General features: G+C 38.5%; 1 protein-coding gene across 1 annotated transcript in view; it reads right to left on the reverse strand.

Annotated features, from left to right (window-relative positions):
• DTHD1 (death domain containing 1) overlaps positions 1-13,568 on the reverse strand; it is a 72,615-nt gene that overhangs the window by 29,985 nt on the left and 29,062 nt on the right. The window contains exon 8 of the mRNA XM_047856990.1: positions 9,016-9,260. Within this exon, the coding sequence (XP_047712946.1) occupies positions 9,016-9,260 (245 nt within the window). The remainder of the gene's footprint in view (positions 1-9,015; positions 9,261-13,568) is intronic.

Consider the following 13,568-nt stretch of genomic DNA (forward strand, 5'->3'; position numbering starts at 1 on the left):
AGGAGGAAGGGTCAAGATGGACAGATAAAGAGAAAGGGAAAGATAGAGAAGAGTAAGGGAGAAGAGGAGGAGAGGGAAGAGGACAAAGAAAAGGGAAGGGGTAGATGAATAGGAAGGAGAAGGGCAAGAGAAGGGAAAGGTGCTCTTCTGATTAAGTTGGTGGGCAAAGCTGCTTCCAGAAAAGGATCCTGTTTCTAAATAAACCAGTTTTGATCATTTTCACCCTCAAACATCTCATGTACAATATAAACTGGATTTTTCAGTGACATAGTCAAGACTGTCTTTGAAGGCCATTCTGATGGCTCAGAGGAAGGTAAGACTGCAGTCACAGAGGGCATGTCAGCAAAGAGCCAAGGAGACCCAGAATTACAACACTGGAAAGAGAGGGCTTTGTAAACGTTTCACAGGTTAAGAAAGAAAATTGATGTGATATCTCTCCTTACCAAGATTTTAATGACTTCTTTCCATAATTGACAGGGGTGGTGCATAAAGCAACATAAATGTTATTATAATTAACTATAATATAGAAAGCATGAAACTAAGTTACAGAAAATTCCAAAATCACCATTAGGTTTACAATGTCTCCGCTCCACTACACCCCCCCCCCAAACACTCACATGCAAAAGCCAACAAACTCTGATTCCTCTTGCACAGTTTTATTTTAAAAGCAGACACCTTTTAAATTTTTTTTTTCAATGTTTATTTATTTTTGAGACAGAGAGAGACAGAGCATGAACGGGGGAGGGGCAGAGAGAGAGGGAGACACAGAATCAGAAACAGGCTCCAGGCTCCGAGCCATCAGCCCAGAGCCTGACGCGGGGCTCGAACTCACGGAGTGCGAGATCGTGACCTGGCTGAAGTCGGACGCTTAACCGACTGCGCCACCCAGGCGCCCCCAGCAGACACCTTTTAAAATCTGCTTTCTTCAGGGCTCCTGGGTGGCTCAGTCAGTTAAGTGTCTGACTCTTGATTTCTGCTCATGTTATGATTTCATGGTTCATGAATTTGAGTCCCATCTTGGGCTCTGTGCTGACAGTGCAGAGCCTGCTTGGAATTCTCTCTCTCCCTCTCTCTCTTCTTTTCCCCACTCATACTGTTCTCTCTCTCTCAAAATAAACAAACTTTTTAAAAAAATCTGCTTTATCCATAGCTGGCAATGGACTATTAAGTCCCATTCCATTCTTGAGCCTTAATCCAACTTTGTAAATTATTACAACTAAAAGCCTAAGTAGAATTGAAGAGGCTGTGAGTGTAAAGATGTTCAATAGCTTGGGGTCTTCACAGTTTTGTAGTTGAGATCATCTCTTAGTGTCTCATATGCCTAGAAAAAAATCACTGAAAAACATGTCATTCCTGAAAGGACAGGGAGATGGCAATCCGAAGTGGTGAGAAGGTGAAGTATATCACTTCTAATGAGGTAAATGGTGCACCTGCCTCTGCCTGCTTCCTCTCTTTGACAACGCAAGTTACTTCATGTGGTGAGAAAGCAAGTGTTGAAGCAGTATCATTATTTACTAGAAATCACATGTCATGAGTTCAGTTTTTTTTTTTTTAAAAGAGGAAGTTCAGACTAGGCAAAACTTGGGTCAACAGATGGCTTACGTAAATATGTAGGGTAGATATGACTAGAAAACTACGGCCCTGACAGCCTCCCACAGAATACAGCCACCAGACCCAGAGCCCCCCCTCTCCTTCAAAGCAAAGCCTCCCAGCAGACAAACAAGAATGAAAGGCAGTCACAACTCAACCTAGCACAAATAACCAAATGGCACAGTTACCTTTGTGACGTGATTTCAGAAGTACATACGCACACACCACTTCCTTCCACCTAAAAAAGAATCTTTGACAGTTTTTTGAAATTGCCCTGTTTCTGCCAAAGCACACATAGACGTAGTGTGAACTGAGTTTCCTTGAATATTTTGTAAAAGAAGCAAGTTTGAAGCACAACTTAGGAAAGACGTAGAGACCAATCCTTACTCTTTTCCTTCATACATTTTCACATGTATTGATTATGTGACCATTTTCAGAAGATTAGATTGAAATGGAATTATCATGAAGATCCTCTTTATCTCTCAAACCTAATCACCTCTCTCTGCTCCTCCCATGAGCATTTGCCACAGAGTCCTTGGTTAAAATCTCATGCCCATGGCAGTCTGGGAACATGTTGTTTCCCTCACCGTGGTGCTCTCTTGGCCACGCAGGCAGATGAGCTTCCTGTCACTGTTACTCTTCGGCCCAGAAGGGGTCCACACTGAAGCCTGTGCTGGCTATCACATCTGTAAGCATACATTACAAATTCTGCCAACCCTCTGATGCTAATTCATTTTCCTTCTCGGCACTTCTCACTTTGCTCTTCACACTTTGGGTATTGAAAATACAAGCTCTATTTGAAAGTTAATTCAACCAATGTATCTGAGCACCTAACCTATGCCAGGCACTATTCTAGGGCCCTGTGGTGAGGCAATGGACAACAGATAAAGGTCCTTGCCCTCAAGAAGCTCACATTCTAGTGGTGAAGTAATAGTGTTCCTATGATAAACATAATCAACAAGGAAATAAATGTTAGGAGGTATCGATGCTTTAGAGGAAAGCAAAACTACAGAGCAAGTTAAAGAGGACCAGGATTGTTGGTTTGTGTGGGTAGGAGTACATTGCAATAAGAAATAGAATCAGAGTAAGCCTCAGAGAGAAGGTAAATTTGATCGAAGAACTGAAGGAGGTGAGGGTGTTGGCCACGTAGGTATCTGATGGATGGAAGGACATTGCAGGCCAGGGAACCACTAACATAAGGACCTGAGGCAGAAGCATGTGTGGCAAGTTCCAAGAACATCAAGAGGGTGTTGTGGCGAGAGTTGAACAAGTGAAGAGTGGGGGAGAGAAGGTCTTAGCATCAATGGGAGTCAAGTTCAGACACAGTCTTTTACTCTGAGTGAAACCAGGAGCCTTTGCAAGGTTTGGAGCAAAGTCAGAAAATGATCTGACTGATGGTTTAGAGGCTCATTCTGCCCTCTGGGTTGACAATAATCTGTGGGGAGGTAAAAGGAAGAGACCGTACCTAAAGGAACAAACACTGTTGTATGTCTGGTCCATGGGATACAAAAGTGTTTGTTGAATGAATTAATATATGCATGAATGGAATTTGGAGGCTAAAGGAGGAGACAGAGTCCTTCACAAGCATGAAGTAATGGGTCCTATGTTTTCACATCTTTGGGAATCAGGCAGTACATTAAGATCACAGATTATAATTATGTGTATGGGAATGTGTATGTTTATATACATACATCTAAATAGTTGCTGCTTATCTTCTGTGTGAAAAGCACTTTTAATTTTGACAAATGCCTTCATGTAATTTATGCTACATGTACAAATGTGAGCATAATGTAGTGTTCATTAATGCCAAGCTCCATATAATAGGGATATTTTCATTTCCTGAAAAAGAGGATATTCTAGGGGCGCCTGGGTGGCGCAGTCGGTTAAGCGTCCGACTTCAGCCAGGTCACGATCTCGCGGTCCGTGAGTTCGAGCCCCGCGTCGGGCTCTGGGCTAATGGCTCGGAGCCTGGAGCCTGTTTCCAATTCTGTGTCTCCCTCTCTCTCTGCCCCTCCCCCGTTCATGCTCTGTCTCTCTCTGTCCTAAAAATAAATAAACGTTGAAAAAAAAATTTAAAAAAAAAAAAGAGGATATTCTACTACTGTGAAGCTGAGGTCAATTTTTTTTTTAATTATGAACTTTTTGGAAGAAATCTGTCCTCACAGACTAAAGGTCTGGTTTCAATTCCCATTTGGGTATATTACTTTGAAAAGAGAGAAAAGCTTGTATAGCCACAGATTTTTTTCTGAACCCAAGAAACTTCTAGTAAAGATTTAAGCATGTAAAAGGACCAAAAGGGTGAATCTGGATAGCCCTATACAAACCCATCTGGAAGAAAAAGGAAGGACCAAAGGCTATGAGCAGTAGATTCATATATGAAGATCAGTGGAGTAAAATGTACTATGTTTAAGCAAGCCAGGGACACCTGGGTGGCTCAGTCTGTTGAGGGCCAGACTCTTGATTTCGACTCAGGTCGTGATCTTGAGGTTGTGCAATCAAGCCCAGCAACAGGCTCTCACTGAGCATGGAGCCTACTTGGGATTCTCTCTCTATACCTCTCCCCCTGCCCCTCCCCTGCTCTCTTTCCCTCTCTCAAAATAAATAAATAAACATCCTTTTTAAATGTCCATATAGTTTCAAGACTCACAGTGTCAAAACTGGGCAGTCTTAAGATTTGAAGAAATCGTCTCATCCCTCTAGTTATTCACAAATATTTATCATGCATGTACTGTATGCCTGACACTGGCAATGCAAATTGAAAGAAAATTAGCTCTTGGGCAAGATGAAAATGTTTTACAATTTTAGTTTATAAAATACAAATATGCATACTCTGTATCTGTGATATTAAAATTTAGTGGGGAGGGTTGATTAGAGGAAAAGATGTCTAGAGAGACTCTTTAGGAGGGCAAAAACAAACAAAAAGACCGAGAAATATATATCTACTGAGAAACAAGTGATGATAATACAATACGGTAACTGCAGCAGTAGGGGAAGTACAGGTGTGGAAACCAAGCACATCAAAGTCGATATGAAAGGGGAAATCAAGGAAGGCTTCCTGGGAGAAGTCACACCTCAACAGAGCTGTAAAGGATGACCACTAGGATTTGTTCAGGCAAGCAGAATCAAGGCAGAGGAAGAACTTGTGCAAAAGACCTGGACAATCACTCACACAGACTTTTACTGAGCAAAATCCACATAAAACCCTAAATTGTATGGTTTGGCTAATTTGGCCAGTTGATTCATGAAATCAGAGAAAATACCGAAAACTGAGAGCTGAATTTGTATCACATTTTGGACTTCAAGTCTGTCCTCTCTTACATAAGGGGCTTTCTTTCCATTGTTTGCCACTATCACAGTGAGGCCTTCACCACCTCCTGCCAGAAAATTCTAAGCCTCCTTATTTGTCTCCCACCGATCTCCCTATAGCAGCTGAACAACATAGTGACCTTAGGAGGTAATGTGTTAAGTGGAGCTACCTGGAGAAGGCCCCCAGCGTCCCCTTCCTCTCTTCCTCTGCTCCCAAATCTTCGTGTTGATCCAAATCAACTCCTTGGCCCACCAGCTAAGTGTTTATAAATGAGGCTGTGAACCACTGGACAAGAGAATTGGAGTATTAAGTCCGTAGTTCTTAAAATCTAATTTTAATTCTAATTTTTAGAACCTAACAAATGGTACAGACCTTTCCTCTTTGATCCAGTCACAAATATTTAAAGTTCCTATGATGTGCCAGGCACTGTTCTAGTCACCGACGGTATAGCCAGAACAAGGAGACAAGGTATTTCACTCGCGGAGCTTGCTTTCTCAAGGAGCAAAGGCAAATGGAAAGTTCATGAACAAATACATGACTCTATTACTTTCAATTAATAGTAAGTGTTATGAAGTAAGTTTTAAAGGGCTAATGGGTTAAAGAGTGGCTTTAGATAAGGAGATGGGGGGGGGGATAATTATAGGAGGTGATTTATGAGCTGAGCCTGAATGATAAAGAACCAGCTACTCGACTGAGGGAAGAGAGCCCTAAGCATAGTGAACAAGTACAAAGGCCCTAAGATGGAAGTGAAAATGCACAGAGGAAAAATTGATGGTGGGTACACACCTATATAGATACACTGTTCTTAAATATAATTTTAAGTATAAATGGTTTAGTAGACTCTGCTACCCTGCAAATGCCTCCCAGGAACCCCAGAATCTCCCCCAAACCAGCAAGTAAAGAGTTAATGTCTCTATAACCCAGCACCTCTGTTGACATGGCTACTTTCAATGTGACTGACCAGAATTCATGCCATATCAGTTTTTAATTTTAATATCACCTTTACACTAAGGCATAATACACATAAAATTATTGTACAACTTCAGGGGTGAACATGGAAGTCCTAAAATCCATCTTATATCCTGGAAGTTATGTAAATCCTAGTTTTATCTGCTCAAGAGACAAGAGCAGACGGTGGTTGCACATGTGGGAAGCAGATGTTGTGGGTTTGAATCCTAGCTCAGACACTTCCTTAGCTACGGGACCAGGGGCTAGTTGACTAAAATTTCTGTGCCTCAGTTTCCTATAAAATGAGAACAGTGGTAAAGCCTCATTTGTGAATTTAGTAATATAGGGCATGTAAAGCACTTGAAAGACTTTTGGGACATTATGAATTATTATAATGGTTATTACATGAATTATGAATTCATGCTAAGCTACGCCTACCACCCGAAGTCCAACTCATTCCATTCCATCATCGTAACATATTTTTTCTTCGTTTCCATCGGCTAAATTTCTACCAACTTACAAAGCTCAGATAACATGCCATAACCACCATGAATTTCCTATTGGTACCAGCTTCCAGAAAAGCTATTTTCCTCCTCTGAACAACTATTAGTACACCGTTTTTCCCATTAGTTTAATCATTTACTATCTTACAAGGTGATTTTATATACAGCTGACCCTTGAAGAACACAGGTTTGAAATGCTTGGTTCAACTTATACACTGATTTTTATTTATAAATACATCACATTACTGCAAATGCATTTTCCTTATGATTTTCTTTTTTTGCCAAAGGGAAAAAAATAAGATATAATAAAATAAAGCTACAAAGGTCTAAACCACAAATACTAGTTGACTTGTCCTTTACAGCAATTTTACTTTTCTTCCAAACATGAATATTAGTGAAAATATTAGTTAAAATAGAGTTATATCTACAGAAAGATAATTTTCTATCAAGGAGCAGATTTCTGAAAAATGCTGAGAAAATAACATCTAGGAAGAGTGAAAATTACTATGAAATGGAAAACAGATTCTTACAGCAGCTTTAGGATTAACACAACTGGAAATAGACAACAGAATGAAGTTGTCAGGTTTGAAATAGCACCTTGGCTATTTAATCCCACACCCCCACGTCGTGCCCCACCCCCCTCCCAGACTTTGGTCTCAATCACTGATATGACTCTAAACAGAAAAGTAAATTATTTGAATAGTCTGGGACATGGCCCACAACTACGCTTTACAACTCTCATTAGAGGGTCTAACTCCCGTTTTCTAGCATATTCAAGTCACAAAATTCGTTCCAATCTGGATAATCTTAAACAGGCTCCCTTCTGTCTCAGTTTTATTTTAAAAGTTGATAATAGGGTAAAAATATTAAACTGCACCTTCTTCTGCTGATTTGTATATAAGAGGGAGCTATTTCCCACCTACTAAAATATAGTATTTGGATATATCCGTTATGATTTTCTTAATAATGTTATTTTCTCATTTATTGTAAGAATGCAGTATATTAAACATGTAATATACAATATGGGTCAATCAACTGTTTATGTCATCAGTAAGGCTTTTAATCAACTATTGGCGAATAATAGTTAAGTTTTGGGAGAGTCAAAGTTATACTCAGATTTTTGATTATGCAGGGGTTGGTGCCCTTAACCTCGAAGTTGTTCAAGGGTCAACTGTACAGATTTTACATACTTTGCTGGATTGTAAATCATTTAGAGCAATACTGTGCCATAAAAATATGGTTTCACACAGACAAGTAATTTGAAATGTTCTAGTTAGCCACATAAAAAAATGTTTTTTAAATGGGTGAAATTAACTTTATGGAGTAAGTAATAATATGTTTTATTATATTATTTATATCTATATTTTATTATTATATATTTTGTTTCACTCCATAACCAAATATTATAATTTCTATAAAATCAACATAAACAAATGATTAATGAGTTATTTTATATTTTTTGTACTGAGTCTTTGAAATCTGGCCTGTACTTTATACTTACAGTACTTCTCAATTTGGACTAGCCATATTTCAAGTGCCCCACACATGACACATATGGTTAGTGGCTATCGTTTAGGACAACACAGTTTTAGGGCATATATTATCCTCTATATCTCTGTATTTTTCATAATGCCTAGCAGAATACATTCCCTATTTCAGAAGTTCAATTAATATCTGTCAAATGCATTAATTACTGATTAACTTAAAATCAGTACCATATCTAATGGCATGACAAACATTTCTACTATTCATAATATAAAAAGTAAAAACACGAAAACATAATTTTAGCATCTTTAAAGAATACGTTTACTCTTTGAAGTGATAAAATGAATTTTTCAATTATATTTCTCATTAAGAATATAGTCTGGAAGGACTAAGTCCTGGGTCACAGAAGAAAATAGTATATACAGCAATAAGATTATTTGTTTGACCTATTAGGAGAAACAATTCAATCCTACTTTCCTGAAAAGAATAAGAATTTTAGGTAAGAGTAATTCACTCTTAAAACAAGTGTACAGGATTTTATAAGACTGGATGAAAATATTTTGATGTTGTTTTCCCATTCCCCACATGACATTTCCTAAAAGTGTTGTGTTGTTAAATGTAGTCTGTGTTTTCATAAGTTCTTTCCCAGTTATTCTTATGCAGTTACAGAAAATGAATGACATTATTTCTATAATCATTAAGAACATGTTGTCAAGACCGGATCAACTTGAATTGTTGCTATTAGAAAGTTGAGGTGCACCTGGGTAGATCCTGGAGCACCTGGGTGGCTCAGTCAGTTAAGCATCTGACTTTGGCTCAGGTCATGATCTCACAGTTCATGGGTCCAGTCCCACATCAGGCTCTGTACTGACAGCTCAGAGCCTGGAGCCTGCTTCGAATTCTGGGTCTCCCTCTCTCTCTGCCCTTCCCCTGCTGGTACTCTGTCTCTCAAAAAATAAATAAACGTTAAAAAAAATTTTTTAAAGAAAGTTGATATGAAAGGAAGTGAAAATCCTGATCTGTATTCCACCACTCTAAAATTATATGCCCACTCCTTCCTTATCAACTTTATTCCTGCCTTGCCTTTTCACCTTGTGTATCCATGTGCCTGAAGTATAGATTGTGGTGGAGAATCACAAAGAGTTAACAAAATATGGTAATTAGAGAAGTAAAATAACTTACCTTTGGCAACTTCAATGGCAATTTGCAAATTGGCAACTGACAAAGGTTTTCATCCAGTATAGGAGATTGATCCAAGTTGTGGACTATCTTTTCTTTAGGTACTTTATAAACTACAATGGTGCCCTTATAATGAGGGCAGCTATAGTTTCCAAATTCATCCACCTCTTTGATTTGGAGTTCCAGCCTGGGTTTTCTTTGTAAATGAAAAATAAGCTTGTAATCTTTTCCATAATCCTTTCCATTGCCTAAAAAGAAGTGAAATGCATTTGTTACTACTAAGATATACCACTTTGCCTTATTTAAATTTTTAAAATCCTATTATTCCATTTTTAATACAATTTAAGCTTTTTTGGTATCACTGACCCTTGCCAAAATATTAGCAGCAATAGACTGAAACTGTAGATTACTAAAAAGACTTCTTTTTTTTTTTTATGTGTTTATTTATTTTTGAGAGAGAGCCTGAGTGGGGAAGGGGCAGAGAGAGAGGGGGAGACAGAATCCCAAGCAGGCTCTGTGCTGTCAGCAGAGCTCGACACAGGGCTGAAACTCAAGAACCTATGAGATATGACCTGAACCAAAATCAAGAGTCGGATGTTTAACTGACTGAGCCACCCAGGTACCCCAAAGATTTCTTATCTGTAATTGGACCAGGTGTTGTCTGGCTGCTTCTAGACCTAATAATCTTCAATTTTCTCTTTCCATTCCATTTTACTCTAACAAAAAAGTATTGAAAATATTCCGTTCTTTCTATGGTTAGAAAATTACATTTATCTTTCAATAATTGTCTTTTGTCTCTCCTCTAACTATTCATAGCATATTGTACCCTATCATGACCTCACAATAGGCATTCTAGATATGTGGTAGCCACTAGCAGCATGTGGCTTTTAAAATTAACGGTGAAACTAATTAAAATTAAATAAATTGGAAATTTACTCCTCAGTCACTCTAGCCACATTTCAAATATTTCATAGCAACATATGTCTATTTCATAGCAACATATGCACCTTATGGACAGTGCAGCTACAAAACATGTCCAGGATCACAGAAATAGAGATGTTCTAGGGGCACCTGAGTGGTTCAGTGGCTTTAGAGTCCAAGTCTTGATTTCAGCTCAGGTCATGATTTCACAGTTTAAGTTCATGAGATCGAGCCCTGCGTTGGGTCCACACTGACAGTGAGGATCCTGCTTGGGGTTCTCTCTCTTCCTCTCTCTCTCTCTCTCTCTCTGCCCCTCCACCACTTGCGCTCACTCCCTCTCTCTAAAAATAAATAAATGGAAAGAAAAATAGAGGTGTTCTAGCTAAACTTCAAAATGAAATAGCTACTAGATTCATGTTACTGAAATTTTTATTGAAACCTGATTAATTCCCCAAAATAAGGGTATATCTTCTCAACTGCTCACTGAAAATACAAGAGCTCTAGGGAAGATAACCTTTCACTCATCGGGTTTTACCATGACAGTTTTACCTTGCCATTCCAATAGCGATGCCATTTTCCCTAACACATGTCGCATTACCCTTAGCAAAATTTAAATGTAAGCTACATTGTAGCAGTCAAGATAAGAGTGTTTCAAATGTTGAGATCCAGATCCAGCTGGGGCCAGCCCCAGCTACTTATCTACACTGTAATATTTATCTGGTTCTTTCCCATCTCTGAACTTATTGGAGGCTTAACTTTCTTATCTTTAAACCAAGAGAAATAAAACTTACCTTCTGGGATTGTTCTGAGAACAAAAAGAAATAACATGGATAAAATGACTGGCACAAGGCGTAGCACATAATAAGTGCTCAGCAAATGATAGTAATAATAGCAAATGATAAGAAAGAAGCAGGACCCTTCAACTGTTTTTGAATTTGTATGGTAAAAACAAAAAAACAAAAAACACATTTTTTCCAAATATATCAATGTGAAGCTTTTATATCTAAGTTGCAGCTTCCTCCTACACCTAGAAGCCTGAACATTGACGACCCAGAGCTCTTTCTCGTGAAAAGCTTTCCCACTTTGAGAAAACCTTCCCAATGAAATCAGAGTTCAATAAGGGATGTAGATGACACCAATATTTTTCTCCATGTTGGACTGTTAGAGGTCATTTTGGTGAATCTCTAAGGCACACAGTTAAATCTAGAATTTGAATAACTCCAGGTTAGGAAAGGTGCTAGAGTATGTCTCTGCAAAAGTTTGTATTTAAGAGACAACCTGGCTACTTGAATAGAATGATCCCTAGGATGTCCTAGGAAAGGAATGACAAGCCATGGCTTGCCTTCTTGAATGTTTCCTGCTGGAAAAAAAAAAAAAAAAAAAAAAAAAAAGATAAATTTTTGAAGTCACCAAAATGTCATCTAGTAAATTAGATAAATTAGAATTTTTAGATCACTAGAGTAACACCTGGCAAACTTCTCCGTGCTACTGGAGTTGCTACTTTGGTCCCAATAGAATACAACTTAATAAATCTCTCCTTCTGTCCTTTGAAAGATAGTCCCTGCCGTGTACACAATTATTCATGAAGAGTATTTATATGCAGGATATAAAGACTGAAGGTGAAGCAGAGCTACATTGATTCAATTTAGATCTTAAATTTATCTGCCTCTCACTGCCAGTTAATTTTTTAAACTAAAGATCTGTAATGTAAATATGAAATGAAGATGAAAGTTGAGGATTTACAGTAATAAATAGCATGATTTTAGTGTTATAAATAGAAACCTTACATTTTTTTAAGTTGGAATTTCATTGTTGCCAAGACATAGCACTATATTTTGAATACCCCTGTCACAGCGGGTGGGGGGCAGGAGGGGACAAGCAGCACAAAGAAATTGCACTATTCTTCTTTTTTTTAACTTTATTTATTTTGAGAGAGAGAGAGACAGAGACAGAGACAGAGAGCGCATAGCAGGTGAGGGGCAGAGAGAAATAGAAACCCAAGCAGGATCCATGCTGTCAGTGGAGAAGCCCAACACGGGGCTCAAATTCACAAAACATGAGATCATGACGTGAGCAGAGATCAAGGGTTGGACACTTAACTGACTAAGCCACCCAGGCACCCCGAAATTGCACTATTCTACTTTTTTTTTCCTCCCACATTGGCATATTTAGAGGAAAAGTAAAAACAAAATCCATTTACTGCATTCCAAAATTATGAAATCAACCATTAGCTGACCTTTTGAGAACCTCTTTCTCCTCAGCATATTATGTATACAGTTCCTAGAAGAACTTGGAACAGTAGCTGTTCAATAAATATTTGTCATATGAAGAAATACAAAACTTATTTATATTTTACGAGCTACTAGGCATACCTCATAGAGATATCGTTTCTTCTCAATGAGGGGAATTGGAATATTTTTCAAAGATGACATAGAAAGTAAAAATGTAGAGATATATGCTTTTGCTTAGAAACATCAGATGAGTAAGTGATAAGTGAAAGGTAGCAAAATGGGGAACCAAATGAATCTAAAAGAACCATTGGTTCAGGGCATTTCTGTATTCTAACACGTCTCTACCACCTCTACCCCTAAGCCACCATCATTCCTTGCTTAATGGCTCATTAACTCGTCTCCCCAATCCTTCCTTTGCCTCTGAGATTATAACTGTTTGAAAATCTATTCTATGATCTAACTCAGATCACGTGACTCTTCTGTTAACAAGATGGCTGCCCATTTCACTTAGAATGAAAGTCAAACTCGTTGCCTTCAAGGAATGATCAGTACTCATCTCCTCTCCTACAACTGTGCTCTTACACCCTGTCTACCACCCATTTCAGCCTTCTTGCTGTTCCTCACACATGTCAGGTACACGTCTGCCGCTGCTAAGTAGCACTTGTACTCCCTCTGCCTGGGACAGACTCCCCTGCTATAGGATTATGGCTTCCTTTCTCACCTTCTTCAAGTCTCTGTCCAAACGTCACTTTCTCAAAGATGGCTTCCTTCATGAGTCTATTGAAAATTGCAATTCTGCCACTCTCTGTGAGACTCTTGATATCCTTTCCTTCCTTTATTCTTCTATAAGGCACTTTTCCTCCCACCACACTGCACATTTTATTTCTTTTTTTGCTTCTCTGTCTCTCCCTAGTAGAATATAATGCACACAAGTGTAAGGAATTTCCATTGAATGAATAAAAGGGTGGTTATCCCAACATCCTACACATTTATGGGAAAGTCACTTCTCTGGGCTAAAGGGCATTCAGGGCCACTTTGACACACACAAACCTCTTTAGGGCATTAGTAGATGTTACAGGTCACGCTAGAGTGTCATTATATAAAATTTTCTGTTTATTTCCCAGCATTCTCTGGATTCTGGGTTTAGGTGACGTGTAGTGGAAAGTTTAAGTCTGAATCAACAGCTCTAACCTGGAGAATGAAGGCATACTCTAGCTTATGTTCAGAAGAATGCCAAAGGCTGATGTAAAAAGCAAGGGGATCACCTATCTTAGTTTTTCGTAGAAGTAAAGTAAATGGTGCATGACCTCACTCAAAAGAATTATATGTATTCTATATAAATAAATATAAAATTTTTAACATTTCTCAAAGGGCAGATGTCTGGATCCATTAATTAAAATTTTA

This window comes from Prionailurus viverrinus, chromosome B1 (assembly GCF_022837055.1).
Source record: "Prionailurus viverrinus isolate Anna chromosome B1, UM_Priviv_1.0, whole genome shotgun sequence".
NCBI lineage: Eukaryota > Metazoa > Chordata > Mammalia > Carnivora > Felidae > Prionailurus > Prionailurus viverrinus.